Consider the following 13,941-nt stretch of genomic DNA (forward strand, 5'->3'; position numbering starts at 1 on the left):
TGCTTGTGTTTGGATTGTCTGGCTGCTCTTCTGTCACTGGGCACCACTGAGAAGCATCTTGCTCCGTCATTTTTGCACCCTCCCATCAGGTATTTATTTATACACACAGATAAGATCCCCACCCAAGATGGGGGAAGAGCTTAGGCCCACACTGGGCCCCTCTCGTTGCAGAGGGCAGCTGATGTGGTTGTATGTTAATAGTGCAGGTGATAGGTAGTCTAGATGTGAAGACAGTCTTTGATAAAAGCACTCTGGCACACTAGATACATCTAAATGCACTTATTTCAAATATTTACATTGTTGTATCTTACACTTAACTTTCAGCTCTACCTCCAAACTATCTATGTTTATATTTCTGGATTTGAGTCACTTTTGACAGCATGCAGCCAAACTCTGGTTCCACATATGCAGTGATAAGCTGTAGTTACTGACGTTTTGCTCCTGGAGCTTGCTGTCATTGTGAATAATTTGAAAATACAACCTCTTGGCTTGGTAGTGCTCTGAGTGGCGAAGTTAAGAGTTGGACAAATATATGTGTATGTATATTAGAAATAAAGAAAAAAAATCAAACTTACACTGCACTTGCATCTTGAGTATTGAATGTAGTTCTGGCCATCCCGCTTCCAAAAGGATATACAAAATTAGAGAGAAAAACCCAAGCCATGGGGAAGGGAATGGCAAATAGAGGAACAGTTATTCACTCTTTGCAAAGAAAGATCCCAGGCTTATGAAACAAAATGATCAGGCAGCAGCTTTAAAAATAGGATGAGGTACCTTCTTAAGGAATATAGAGCTAAACTGCAGGTTTCATTGATGCTCAGTTCTTTGGAGATGAAAGTACAAATGAATTAAGAGATAATAGATCCACTAGCAGCTATTAAATCCAATAGTCACAGTGTGACTTAACAACCTGCAGTTCAGGTAAACCCTAAACTACTGCCGAATGCAAGATTCATCTAATGATGACCTCTACTTGCAGTCTTCCCAACACCTATGGCTGATTACTGAGTACAGAAATCCGTATGTTAGTTTTTGTTTCATCAGATCCATGAGGAATGGTTTTTTTAACAAACGTTCCCTTACAGCACATGTGCAGGAAACTGGAGCAATGAGTAGTGCTCACAGAAAGGAGTCTTGGAACCAGTACTAAGTAAAGAGGAGGAAAGTTTCAGAGTAGTGTAAACCCAAGAATATGTTGGAGTCAGTACTTTCCCTCTCTCCTCAAGCATAAGTGTCCTCCTTGATCACAGACTTCTTACTCAGCCAGAGTGAACTGAGGCAATGCAGGACAGGCTGTGGCTGCTGGTGGCTGAAGTTGTGGATGTTTCCAAGTGCAAAGGCATTAAGACATTACCAGGAACAAAGCACGGCCTTTGGGGTAGCAAAGGCTCCTGGGCTTTTTACTCATGTTCATGTCATTTACTGTTGTTCAGGTCTGAAGTTACCTGACAAAAAGGTGGGTGCCTTGTGAGAATTACTGCTTCAAGCTATCAAAGCATGAAAAGATCTATTTTGTGAAATCGTTCAGTACAAATACTAGACTGCAAGTTTAGTGGCTTTGGTTATTAATTATTTGGCCTCTGTTACTCAGTCAGTGGCATTAACTTCAAGATGAAAAGCAGCTTACAGTTTTCAAATGCAAATACTGTAAAGCCATATCAAAACAGTATTAGCTGGCTTAAACTCAGAGTAAGGAAGTTTCCTTTATCAAAATTTTAAGACCTGAACACACGAAGTGTACTATTTTTTGATGCACTAAATTATGTAGGCCGCCTTCTTTTTCTACTAGTAGTTTGTGGAATTAGCATGCTTTTTTCTTGAAGAGCATTAGTTGCCGTTTTATCAATTTCATTACTATGAAATCCTTTGGCAGTGTTGGCTGTCAGCATTAATTTTAGCTGTTCTAAATAATTCTGTCTCCAGCAAACTTTGTCTGCTACTTTCTTTCAAAGCGTTTGTATCTGCTATTTAGCACATATTTATCAACACTGATGCTTAGAAAGATCTATTGATAGGTTCATTCCATTCTGAAAACTGATCATTTTTGCTATGTTTGCTTTCTTATCTTTTAATCTAAGAACTTTATTTATTATTGCATATCAGCTTCTTTAAGAACTAAAATGAGGGAGATCATTATAGGATTTTGAAAATGTATATGTATTGCATAAATGCATGACTTTTAGCTGCTTATTGATGCCTTATGGAGCTCCAAGGGGTTTGTGAAGCATTAATTCACAAAAATAACATCAACCCTTGAATAGGCCCACCAGTTCCATCACACATCACCTTCCAGTCTGGCCCAGCAGTCAGATTTAATGGTATGTAGTTCTGTGGGTCACTTCTGGATTCTTTTTCTCTTTTTTTAAATTCTTCTGATACTCAGGATAATTTAAGCAAGTAGCAAATTCTCACACATAGTTGGACGTTAGGAATTTCATAGGATTTGGTTTCTTTACAATAGACTTTTAAGTTTATATCACTTTTTACTATAAGAATGTGTACTTTTTTTCCAGCAAGAGGAAATAACTGGATTGTCGTTGACACAAATCATTGTCCTCTTTGTAAAAATTTCTGTCAGTCTCAATGTATTTCTTCCCATACCTGTAACGAGGGAATCCTTACCTTCACTGTTCTCTTCGGGATCAGATAACATTTTGTTTTTAAAAGAGATGATCAGTTCAAATCATATGAAACACTAGTTATATACATAAAAGTTATCAACTTCTTAATCTCATTCAGCACTTTGAACTTCTAAGTGGAATTTAGAATTGTTCACTCTAAAAATGGAACAATTATCCTTGAATTTGGGTATTGGAAATAGCAAGGATTTGATACTGTAATTCCACTGTTTCTTTGAGTGAGCCCTATGATAGTCAAAACAATTAATAAGTCCTCCCAGCTTTACTGATGTTTTTGACAACCTTTATTGATAGTCCTTATAGCTATTGGCACTATTAACATTATTGATTGTTTTAAGCCAGTTTCCATTTTAGTAAACTTTAAGAGATTACGTTGAGGTTTCCATACTGGGCAAGATGTCTTCCTTTAGGCTGAATTTGGTTGTGATAGGCCAGCAGAAACAGTTCAGCTAATTTCTTGGAGGACAATAAGAAAGAAGTGTTTCCGTGCTTCTGTTTGTTATGTAAACCACAACAGTAGCAGATTTCTGGGCCTTGTATTATGGAGGAGGTAAAACTAAAAATGCTTTAGTAGTGGTCCCTTGGAATGTGCCTCTTTCTGTCTCAGTTAATGACTCTGTTATACGTACCTGCTGTCGTCGGACACATAATGAGCACAGAGCAGGAACTGTAGGTGGCAGTCAGGCATTGGGAGGAGAGAGCACCAAAGGGCCGTAAGGACGGTGAAAGGACTGTAACGACCAAAGTTTCCTCCATTCCAGAACCTAGATTTCATTGCAGATTTTCTCAGCTTGAGCATCATATTGCAATAGAGAAACGTGTTTCTACCCTCAAGTATCTGTTCACGATGACAAGTAACAAATTACTTTATTTGTCCTTTTCTCTGCTATCTGGTGGCAGTCTGTTCTATTCATGTGTTTCTCATACAACTTAAGGCTCACAGCGTGGCTAACAGAGTTCTCTGTAATGGCATTTCTGGTCTTTATCTAATTCCAAAAAATTGTTTGGAAGGATTTTTAGCAAAATGAAGATCTGAAAATTCAGGAAACGGAGCTTGCTGCTAAATGCTTGTCCTGTGTGACATTTACATTTGTTCTGAAATGTAGAATAGCTTTCTTGAAAATGTCTAGGCAGTGATAGAAGGGGAGAGAAGCAGGAGTTTCTGCTGTAGATACCTAGTATGAGCCATCAATACAGGAAGGCCAAATACAAAAGCTGTATTGTTTTTTAATCAGTATATAGAGTTGTATGATGTAGGTTGTGAGATGAAGGGATTTAAACTAGCAAGGTTTCATCAAGGAGTAGAAAATAGCAAATTTTAGGTCTTGTCCAGTGAATTCTTACAATGTGGTGGTGACAATTTTTTGATACAAGATGGAGAACACAAATGGAAAACACTCTCCTCTAGAGGTAATTCTCATTGCCGAAATGGCAACTTAAATGAGGTCATTCATTAGAAAAATAATATTCCTAGTTCTGTGACAGCAAAGTGAAGGGCAAAACAGTTATAATGGTCTTCAAAAGAGGAAGAGACTATACTGAAAAAATAGATACACGAGTCTGCGTGGGAAACGTGCCCAAGGAAAAAAAATTAAGAGCTTTGTGTTCCAAAGACTCAAGTGCAAAATAACCTAAAGCAAAGGAGGAATAGGAATTACAGCAAGAGAATAACTTGTTTGAATCATGTGCTATGCCGTGGTCTGAAAATCAAAAGGCAATGTGAAAAATCAAAAGTAAATATTCAAGAATTGCCAGAGCATGTTGGACAAAATCAGAGCAATGCATAAAATAAGTGAAACCAAATTAAGGGTAACAAGATTATTTTCTGGTACGTAAATTAATAAAAAGGTCAGTTAAAGACTTGGACTGCATTAAGAGAATACACTTTCCGTGTGTATACAGTGTATCAGGTGAATGGTAAGGAGTTAACATTGCAGGGAGATTTCAAAGAAACCATTTGAACTTATTTTCAGAACTGACAGCTGTTTGGTTTTGTTGTAGGAGGTAGGCTTAGATGAACCATTAGAATTCTTTTTGACAGTTGCCTGTGATTCTCTGTTTGATAAGGTTTTAATTGCATGAGGCTGTACTTCCTTTGTTTTTCCATTGCGATTCTTGCTGATCCATTCAGTAAGAGTTCACCATCTAAAGCGGTTCTGAGGATGAATTAGGGCTTTGTCTTTTAAGAAGATACTGGCTTTTAAATACCACTTCATTGGTGGCAGAAGTTGGGGAAAGTAGAGTCCATGCAACAGGAACAGTAAATCAATAAAAGGGTCTTCTATTCCTGCATGTGCTGCAAAAGCTGAAATTCAACTAAGAATTTAGGCTAACTTATTTCTACAATCCCGACTTCTGGTTTCAGTAAAGTGTTTCAGTTTTCAAGCACAGAAATCAATAGAAAGTTAGGAGCTCTGTTGGGGTTTAGGAGTCTCAGCATCTATGTGCTTTGCCTGTCCCAGTACTGCTTCCATTTAGATTAATGTTTAACGCCTATTGATTCCAGTGAGGTAAGATCTACTTCAGTGTTCCTATGTGATCCTGAGCAAGCCACAGAAAATAAAGTTTTTTACTGGCGTCAGTAATTTCTGGTTAGTTCCAGACAGCTCTCTTCTGGGAACAGTAAATGAAGTGTTACAGAAGTGTACCATGACCCAAGTTGAGCAGTGAGAAATAATGTGCTCTTTATGGTTTGACTTCAGTCTTTGTTTATCATCTTTCATATGGAGATTTGTCACTAACACTTCTGAGACGATTAAAAACTGCACTTATGGACGTTGTAGAAGTGGATTATTTCTTATGATCTAAATGGTAAGTGGGGAGAAAGGTAGAGGGAATGCTCATTGAATGATATCAAGGGAAAGAAATACTGCCCATCCAGCAAGTCTGTAATCATCATCCATCCTTGCAAGATCTTTATTAAACTTGCCTTCTCTTGACAGTTTCGGCAGTCAAGATTCTTTGCGGGGTTCTGATCCCAACTATTGATTTTCAGCTAATGCAAAAGAGTACATTGCCTTTTTCATATGATACTCTCCAGTGCAAATCTTCTAGTGTCTTTATCTTGATGTCTTTATGAATCTTTCTTCTGGTTAACTGTTTTTCCAATTTGTGTGGTTGAGAGATACTAATCAGTCACCACGAGTTTAAGGTCCCACGATTAATCCTCCTTTGGCAGGAGACTCTGGGCTTACTTTATAACCATTGGCTTTAGTCTTGAACTGCAATTTTCCCACCACTTTTCTTGCAGCTTACTCAGTTTGGGCAGGTGGTCCCAAAGAGAAGGGATAAAATTGGCTATGTAACTTCCATGAATAAAGGTAGCAGAGATTAAAACAGACTGTATAGTATAGTTAGTATACTACATAGTATCTAATTTATTACCAACTGTCAGTAGTTTAGATTTCAAGAGTCCATTTACTAGTAATTTGTTTTCATTAGTAGTGTTTAAATGACTGTGGGCTATTATAGGTGGAGTACCACTTACGCAGTGGCTTGTTTCCATCATATGAGCTTCCCTTTCCTATAGAAATACCAGAATTGCCATATGCAGGAGGCTGTTGGAGTGTAGTATTTGGTATGATGGTGCTCCCTGATTTCCAGCGATGGTTAGTACCTTCTGTTTCAGAGGAGGAAGGGCAGTCATGGGACAGCCTGCATCCACAGAGAGTACCCTCTTTAACTCCCAGTTGAAGGTTGGTTGTTGCTCGAACTTGAGAGCTTACACATCTTACAAAGCTCTTGGAGATTTTTGTTGTTACTTTTCTTTTTCAGGGCTTACTTTTATAACTGTTTAGTCTTTTCACTATCAATACCTGTTTTAAAGCCGCTGCGTCTGTGGTACGGTATATCTCCTGGAAATGTTATATCTTGTTTTGTACACAGTTTGTTGTTGTTTTTTTAAAGTGTTTTCATCCAATTTTGTTCAGGGCCTTTTAGTCTTTCTCTTCTCTAGTTGAAATAATCTTGTGTCTTCTGTATGGGTTTTTTCTTTTCACTTTTTAAAAGCCAGGTTGGGTGACATGATTAACTATTGACAAATTAAATTGATCTCTTAGCTGAAAGTTAAACTGGAATTTTGTCATTAAGGAAACGTACTTACATGTCAGTGAGAAGACTTTTTAAAACTAAGTGTGTGTGAATAAGTTTGAACTGAGAACTTAGTATTGAAGTAGAACAGGCTTTCAATTTGTTAATAGGCTAAGACAATTTAAATCCTCTTAACTAAATACAGAGTGAGAGCTTTTCGTGATAGAGGTAAAACTCAGTTTAGAAAAGGATAGAAGACTGATAGCAACATGAGTAAAGCAGAGACCGTAGGAATACATCCCACACCTTCAATTGTATTTTACAGAAAACCTGTTATATTTTAAGGATTCACTTCAAAATGGGAGAGTTTAGCTTTTCACTAATCATAAAAACTATGAGTTTGAATAGTGTTGGCTGTTGCAGTGTTGAAATGTTGTGATGACACCATGACATGTATTGTGAGCACAGTCTTCGTAGCATATTTACGGAGTGTTAAATCAGTTTCCCAGAGAGAGTGTTTTGGTCAGGTGGGGGAAAGGTGGTGGTAGGAAAAGCAGTCAAGCCAAACCTATTACCTACTGCCTGATAAGTAAAAATGCTCATTTTGCTCGACATGGCTTCCAGTGAACTTTGTCATAAAAAATGAAGGAAAGAATGAGACATGACAGTAAGTTGATAAGTGCTGTTCATCCTCACTCCTCTTAATGCTTGCTGACACTTCCTTGGCAGTGTTGAGCTCCTGTCTGCACTGGCATCCCTAGGAGATGTCAAGTGTTTGTTTCATCCTATGCATGTCCCTGCCTGATGCTCCCAAAGAGCTGGACCATTGCTTGTTTGGAAGATGAGTGTAGAATCTACACCAGCCCTATCTGTAACACCCCTGCACAGTGATCAGTAGGAATTCTAAAGTGCTCAGGAGATAGACGATGCTGTCTCAGTTCTAGTCATGGAACGTCAAAAGCTTTTCCATGTTTCAAGAGCAGCTGCCTGCGGTCTGTAGTCCTGTGTTTGCAGCCTCTCTCCTTGGCCAGTTCGGTGGGCAGGTTCCATGTCTGTGGCTCAGTGGGCACAGTTTGTTGTCTGATAGTAACGTGGAGGGTGTGTGCATCCAGTACGAGCCATCAGCTTTCTCTGAGCACTACTACTGCATCTGCAAAGTCCTTGAATTAAAGAAGCAGTGCTTTAAGCAGGCACCTCCTGAAACAGATTCCTTGAGAGAAATTGTTCAAGGAAAAAGTATACTTGACTTGTGAAGAAACACGCCAAAGGTCACTTAAGAAGTAACAATATCTGGGCCACTAAGTATTAGTGACCACAGTATAATTGCATTCGGTATCCTCAGGGAGAAAAGAGAGAGAACCACAACAGAATTGTGCAAAGGTGAAGGGAGATTTGAATTCAGTGAAGTGCATTAACAAGGAATTTTAGTTACGGTATTTTTACTTTTTTTGACAAAGTAATGTGGTTATATATTATATAGAAGCTATTTCAGGGCTATAAAAAAAAAAAATAACAAAGGTCAATAGGTTACTTTTTCACTGAGGGTTACATTGCCAATGAGCAGAGCGACAGATGACAGCATGCAGTGAGAGAAAGAGGTGTTAATGCAGTTGAGGTGGATTTCTAAGAATAGCTGTCCACTATTCAATACTCTGAGACATACTGTGAAACTTTCACTTACTCAATATAAAACTTTCAATACTCGGGGAAACATTAAAATATAGCTGCATTTACAGATGATTTCAAAGCTGATAAAACAGCTCTTCAACTGTCGTATCGTAGTATTCTCTTGCGTTTCTTGTTTTAGATTAATATATTGCATTACTAATTGTTTATTAATACTATGGAAATTATCATGCACAAACTTAAACTGCCATTGTTAGAACTGAGGTTCACAGTGTTACCCAGTAGGAAATAAATAACAAAGAAGTGTTATTTCATGAAGAAGCAAAACCAATTCAAGAAATCAATATCGAAGTTGCGTTGTAAAACAGTATCCCTGCTAAGATACAGAAGTTTGGTGTGCTGTAACTGTGCTTGCACATTTTGAAATGCATGTGTTTCTAATGCTTGTTTTTCAAGGAATAAAATATCAGAATGAAAACATTCTCGTAATATTTAGTATACTTTAAATTATCTTTATTTATCCTTTGTACAGGGCCTAATACTATTAGCTGTTAAGTTGCTTCTATTATGGTTTGAATTTTTGGAGCCATGCAGTGGATCATTAATCCAATTGAACTTTTTGCAAAAGCAGGGAGCCTTACTCTTTGTAATGTTAATGACGTTGGGATGGATTTTGTAGCTCTGCAGTTTGCTTAATTTTTCTTCATTTCCTCCATTAACAAAAGAAGATTGTGAAGTGGCAAAAAGAATGTGCATTAGCAAAAAAAATGTTCTCTGTGTTGTCTTGTGTTATATGGTTGGATATTTAGACAATGTCTAGCTGCAAAGGCAATAATGTGTAAAAATATTTTGTTTATATAGAGTGGTTTTAGGATCGAGTCTCAAGAATTTTCATTTATTGCTATCAAGTTGTTATATTTTCGATGTTGGTAGCTTTGCTCAATTTACAATGAAAAGTTAATCCTATCAACTTCGCTGTTCAGGTAATAGGGGGGAACAGCATAATCCAAAGGAAGGAATACCGTAAATGCAATTGCTGCTTTTGGTCCTGAGCTGGCTCACGTCTTGACTGAGCCCTTTGGAGCCTTTGGTTTTGGGAAGACTTGCGGACAGTAGCACCGTATGATGCAGTTGTGTCAGCTTGGGCCTGCAGGTGCTGTAGCTCCATTCCCACCATGCTGTGCCTAAGTCAATAAGCCGTGCTGGTCCTCAGCCAAGCCGTTTGAAAACCCCTCCTGTGTCTCCACATAGAGATCATGGTATATCTGTAATCCAGGTGACCCAACGTAAAAAGTGGAGAGTTACTAGTAGTGGCTGTGGAACTGAAAGTTGGTCTTCATTTTATTTTGTACACAAAAATAAAAACATTTGGTAACTGCAGACGTGGCATGAGTCCTAGATTGCTATCACTCCTGTTACACTTGCTCAGTTGTAAAGAGTAAAAAGGTGGAAAATTTTTCTAACTCCTAGTTTGATAGTGCTTTACAGGACAGAGGACTTCTTTTTTTTACCCAATTCTTCAAGAGACAGTCTTGTTCAATGTGTTCCTGTTATTATTGCATTATATACTCTTTCATATGTGTTATTGAGTTATAAGTTTAGCAGCAGAAAAACACTGATATTTTGACATAACAAAAAATGGGTTGTGTTAATTTCTTTTGTTCCTTCATTACGTTACAGGTACTGTAAGAATTGAAATGTTCAGGAACATGCAAAATGCAGAAATCATAAGGAAAATGACAGAAGAATTTGATGAGGTATAGTATACAAATAGGCTTTTAAATGTTATGAAATATATTATGATATACTTTTGGTTTAAAATAAAAATGCAATGGGCAAGAAACCAGTGGATAAACAGTGTCTCAGGATGAGAAATTGCACTGCCAAGGAAAGCAGCAATTTAAACTATTGGATGAAGAATAACAAGCCATCATGAGCTTTAGGAAAGAATAATAATGTAAAACCAAAAAGTAATAAAATAATTTGAAAAGGTAGTTATAGTTGCTCATCTTGAAAAGTCAGTTTTGGGATTGAGTAGGCCCTGGATGCTGAAATATTGGTACTGAGAAGTTTGTGAATTGGCCAGTTTGTGACAGTACACTTATGTCCTTATAAAAGCATGGAACATCCAGTGGTGTAAGAGAGCCTAGCCAGGTCTGACTCTGCAAGAACTAGCTTGGGTCCATGTTAGCCCTGGTCTGGATCCGTGTAGACCTCGTATATCTTTGTATGGCTTTAGGAGTATCCTTGTCTGTCTGCATCCCGGGGATTAGAGAGGTTAATAAGAGGAGGCAGAAAGTTTTCTCATCCTGCTGAAGTTGGTGGTGCTATTCTGGATTTTGAAGTTCACCTCTTGGAACAGCCATCGTACAAGAAAGAACTCCAGATTCCGGAGACAGCACTGCAAGCTTGGCATTTGCAGCATTTTGCATTGTTTTCTATATGCAAATTGATGTTCATTTGAAATGGCAATTTAAACCAAATAGTAACTTGACATGAAAATTACCATTTTGGAACAGTGTTACAGAAAGAAATACTCTTCCAAAAGATGTAAGCATTTTGTTTGAAACAAGTGTGTTACAATTCAGATTGGGTATCTTCTGTCAAAATAAAAGTGTTTCTAATGGCGAATGCTTTTTAGCTTTGAGATTTTTCAAACTGTAATTTCTTTGATTTTTCACATATAAAAAACCTTAAATATTCTGAGTGTTCATTTTGTATAGTGAGGAAAACAAATTCTGAAACATGAATTTTCCGTAGGACAGCAGTATCTTTTTCTGTCCAATTCTAAATGGCCAAGACTGTGATTCAAAAACTTAAGCAGGAAAACTATAAATGTGAACACTGCTCTTTTTCAGGATTTTATTCTGCAGGATTTCAATCTTGTTCGTGGCCTCAAACAACAAAATGTTTCTGTACGTACTTAACTATGGCCATGTAGATGCTCCTTTTGCTGTATTCCAGTATTCAGTCAGGGCCTTTGTGTACAGGTGGGATAGGGTACAGTGAATAAAGTTTAGGTGTACAGTGATGAAAGAAAGGTTTGTATCAATTCATGCTGCCTTCTAGGTGAAATAGTTTTGCTTTTTAAAACATCGTCCAACCAAAGTTAATAAAATGCAGTGAATTTTTACTAGTGTCATTTGAAAACAAAATCAGATACTGTCTTCAGTTTAGCCCCATTGTACAAAATAGAATGGCCAAGGCACTGTCCAAAAGTCAAAGAACATCGATTTTGCCCAAGGGAGGATTGTCCCACAGCTGACAGAAGTATTTCTCAAAAAACCCCTTTTCAAAAACTGTCAAAGTTTTCTTCCCAAAGGAGAAAAAAGCTCTTTGTTATGCACAGTATGAATGTACATATAAGCAACATATCTCAAAGAACTACAGTTACTAGTACATAAGCTTGCTTTCTACATTATCTAAAACTTTTCTGAGCTTCTGCAGTTCTAACAGAAAGTTTCTGTTCTAGCTTCTGCCTTAACACTTGAATGGATTTGTGAAAGAAATTGTGGGGTTTAGTATAAAAACATGAAATTGTTAGTCTTAGACGACAACCCAGTGAATATTTTGAAATCTGGAGTAACCCTGTTAGCAGTGGAAAATATTTTAGAATTTAGTGTTTTCAACTGATGTGCATGTATCAGAGGATCATAGCGCAGTAAGTTTATAATTGTTATATGACCTGTTCGTTCATATTGCTAGTGTTAATATTTCAGATTGATCTGTGCTTAAAAGGATGTTGTAGTCACAAAAAATACAAGCTTTTAGAATAAGAGCAGCTTACATTACTGTTCGGGGTAAAACACATAATGAAACAAGTGTAATCTTTGTCAGTCTTCAGCAGACTGTAAAGTTGCAATTGCGACTGGTGTAGCGTTTGTACACTTCTTGGCCCTCTGCTTTGTGTCCACCACGTCAAGACTCAGAACAACTATTATTTTGTTTCTGGGAGAGTTGTTGGTAGCAGACACCATTTGCCAGTGACAGTCCTTTGACTAAAGGCAACCCAAGCTGAATTTGGCAGATCTGCATGATCCTTCCCAACTTTTCTTGCTGGCGAAAGGAGAAGAGAACTCAGGCAGATCTACTTCTTGCCTCCTTTCAGCAGCGCTGTTGGCTGTGCTCCCTGACTCCATGCCGACTGATTAGACTGATTCCTTGAGCCCAGCCTGCCACTGGATTAATTTTATTTTATTTTTTTGTAAGTCTATAGTAAGCAATGAAAGAAAGGGAGCCAGGAGGAGACCAACAGTGGTGGCTGGGCTGGGTGGTCATACATTGTCTCGGTAAAGCACCACCATTTCCTGCACAGCTGAGAAACAGCCCTCAATTCTTCATTCTAAATATCACTGTTGGCATTTTACATGTGTACCTCTTTCAGCACCTCAGGACTCCCAGTGTGCTTCCCCTCTGTGTCATCCTGAGATGAAGCAGTTGCCTGGAGCTGTTGCCACCAGAACATTTCCCTTGCTCTGCTGTACTCTCATGCCCCTAAATCCAATGTCAGTCCATGAGTAGGTAATGGTCTGACTGTGGGAGTGAAGGAGAACGAGAGATTTAGTGAGGCTCTTGTCAAAATAATTAGGCCAGTCTACCTTCATTGTCATCTTTAGACTTGCCATTTTCATTTCTACAAGCCTGGAGCTAACAGGGAAATAAAAGTACAAGTGTAGTATTAACTAAGATAAAGTCTTGCATTATCTATTGCTTAGCACAGTATACTGCCCAGAAAATTCCTTCATCTCCACTGAAGATGTTCAGATTTGCTATTTTATTTACTTTTTCAAGATCATCACATTGTTCTGTCAGTGCTGCGATAGTCAGCTGGGTGCTGGTCCTAATTTCAGCATTTATGGCAGGGATTGAAGCATTGATTTTCCTGATCTTGAGTGGAGGAACACTTGTGCGGGACTTACCAAGGAAATAACTTTGTTCATTGCTGCCACAGGTTCAGTTTGAAACAGGGAATTCCATGGACATCCATCTGCTGCATTATTTGGGTGCTTGGTTTTTGAGTACAGGCATTTTGTAGATGAATTTCCTCATCATTCTTGTGCTAGAGTAAGCAGGTGAACAATAACTTGTTTTGGTTTGAGTTTTCTAACCATTGGACCCTCAAGTAACACATGTCAGTGTCACTGATGTATGGCATTTTTATTGGTATTCACAAAGAAAAGATTCAATAATGGGACTTTATTGGAAATTTATTCTTCCCATTTCAGCCAGATGAGGTATTCTCAGTGCAGTCTCCACATGCTTTTTGAAAGGACTGTCTAATATGTAGTTGTAGGTTAAAAATACATCATATAAACCTGAGTAGTTACACACAGCGCTAGAGATTCTGAGGATCTGTTCCAAAAATTTTATATACGTACCTCTAGAAAGCATATATTAAGTATGTAAGTTCACATGCAGAGTTCCCAGAGGTACTGTGCAGGCAGGGACTTAGTCTGGAGGTTATTTGTGAAAATAAGGTGTAAGCAGGGAGAAGGAGTCTGGGGTGTTCACATGGAGTTACTGTCAGGAAAACATTGAGGATAAAGCTTTAGCATTTTCATTTCAGTCCTAAATTTAAATAAATATGAGATTAATGCAGGGCTCATATTTACATGGCAAGATAGTGTACCTTGCTGAAATTCCCTAA

At 38.0% G+C, this 13,941-nt stretch overlaps 1 protein-coding gene across 13 annotated transcripts in view; it reads left to right on the forward strand.

The window, feature by feature from the left end:
- The window catches only part of STAG1 (STAG1 cohesin complex component), a 203,557-nt gene that overhangs the window by 96,583 nt on the left and 93,033 nt on the right, over nucleotides 1-13,941 (forward strand). For all 13 annotated transcript variants that reach the window (XM_074877914.1, XM_074877925.1, XM_074877926.1 and 10 more), the window contains one exon: nucleotides 9,975-10,051. In XM_074877914.1, coding sequence (XP_074734015.1) covers nucleotides 9,975-10,051 — 77 coding nt within the window. The remainder of the gene's footprint in view (nucleotides 1-9,974; nucleotides 10,052-13,941) is intronic.

Source organism: Strix uralensis, chromosome 9 (assembly GCF_047716275.1).
Source record: "Strix uralensis isolate ZFMK-TIS-50842 chromosome 9, bStrUra1, whole genome shotgun sequence".
Taxonomy (NCBI): Eukaryota; Metazoa; Chordata; class Aves; order Strigiformes; family Strigidae; genus Strix; species Strix uralensis.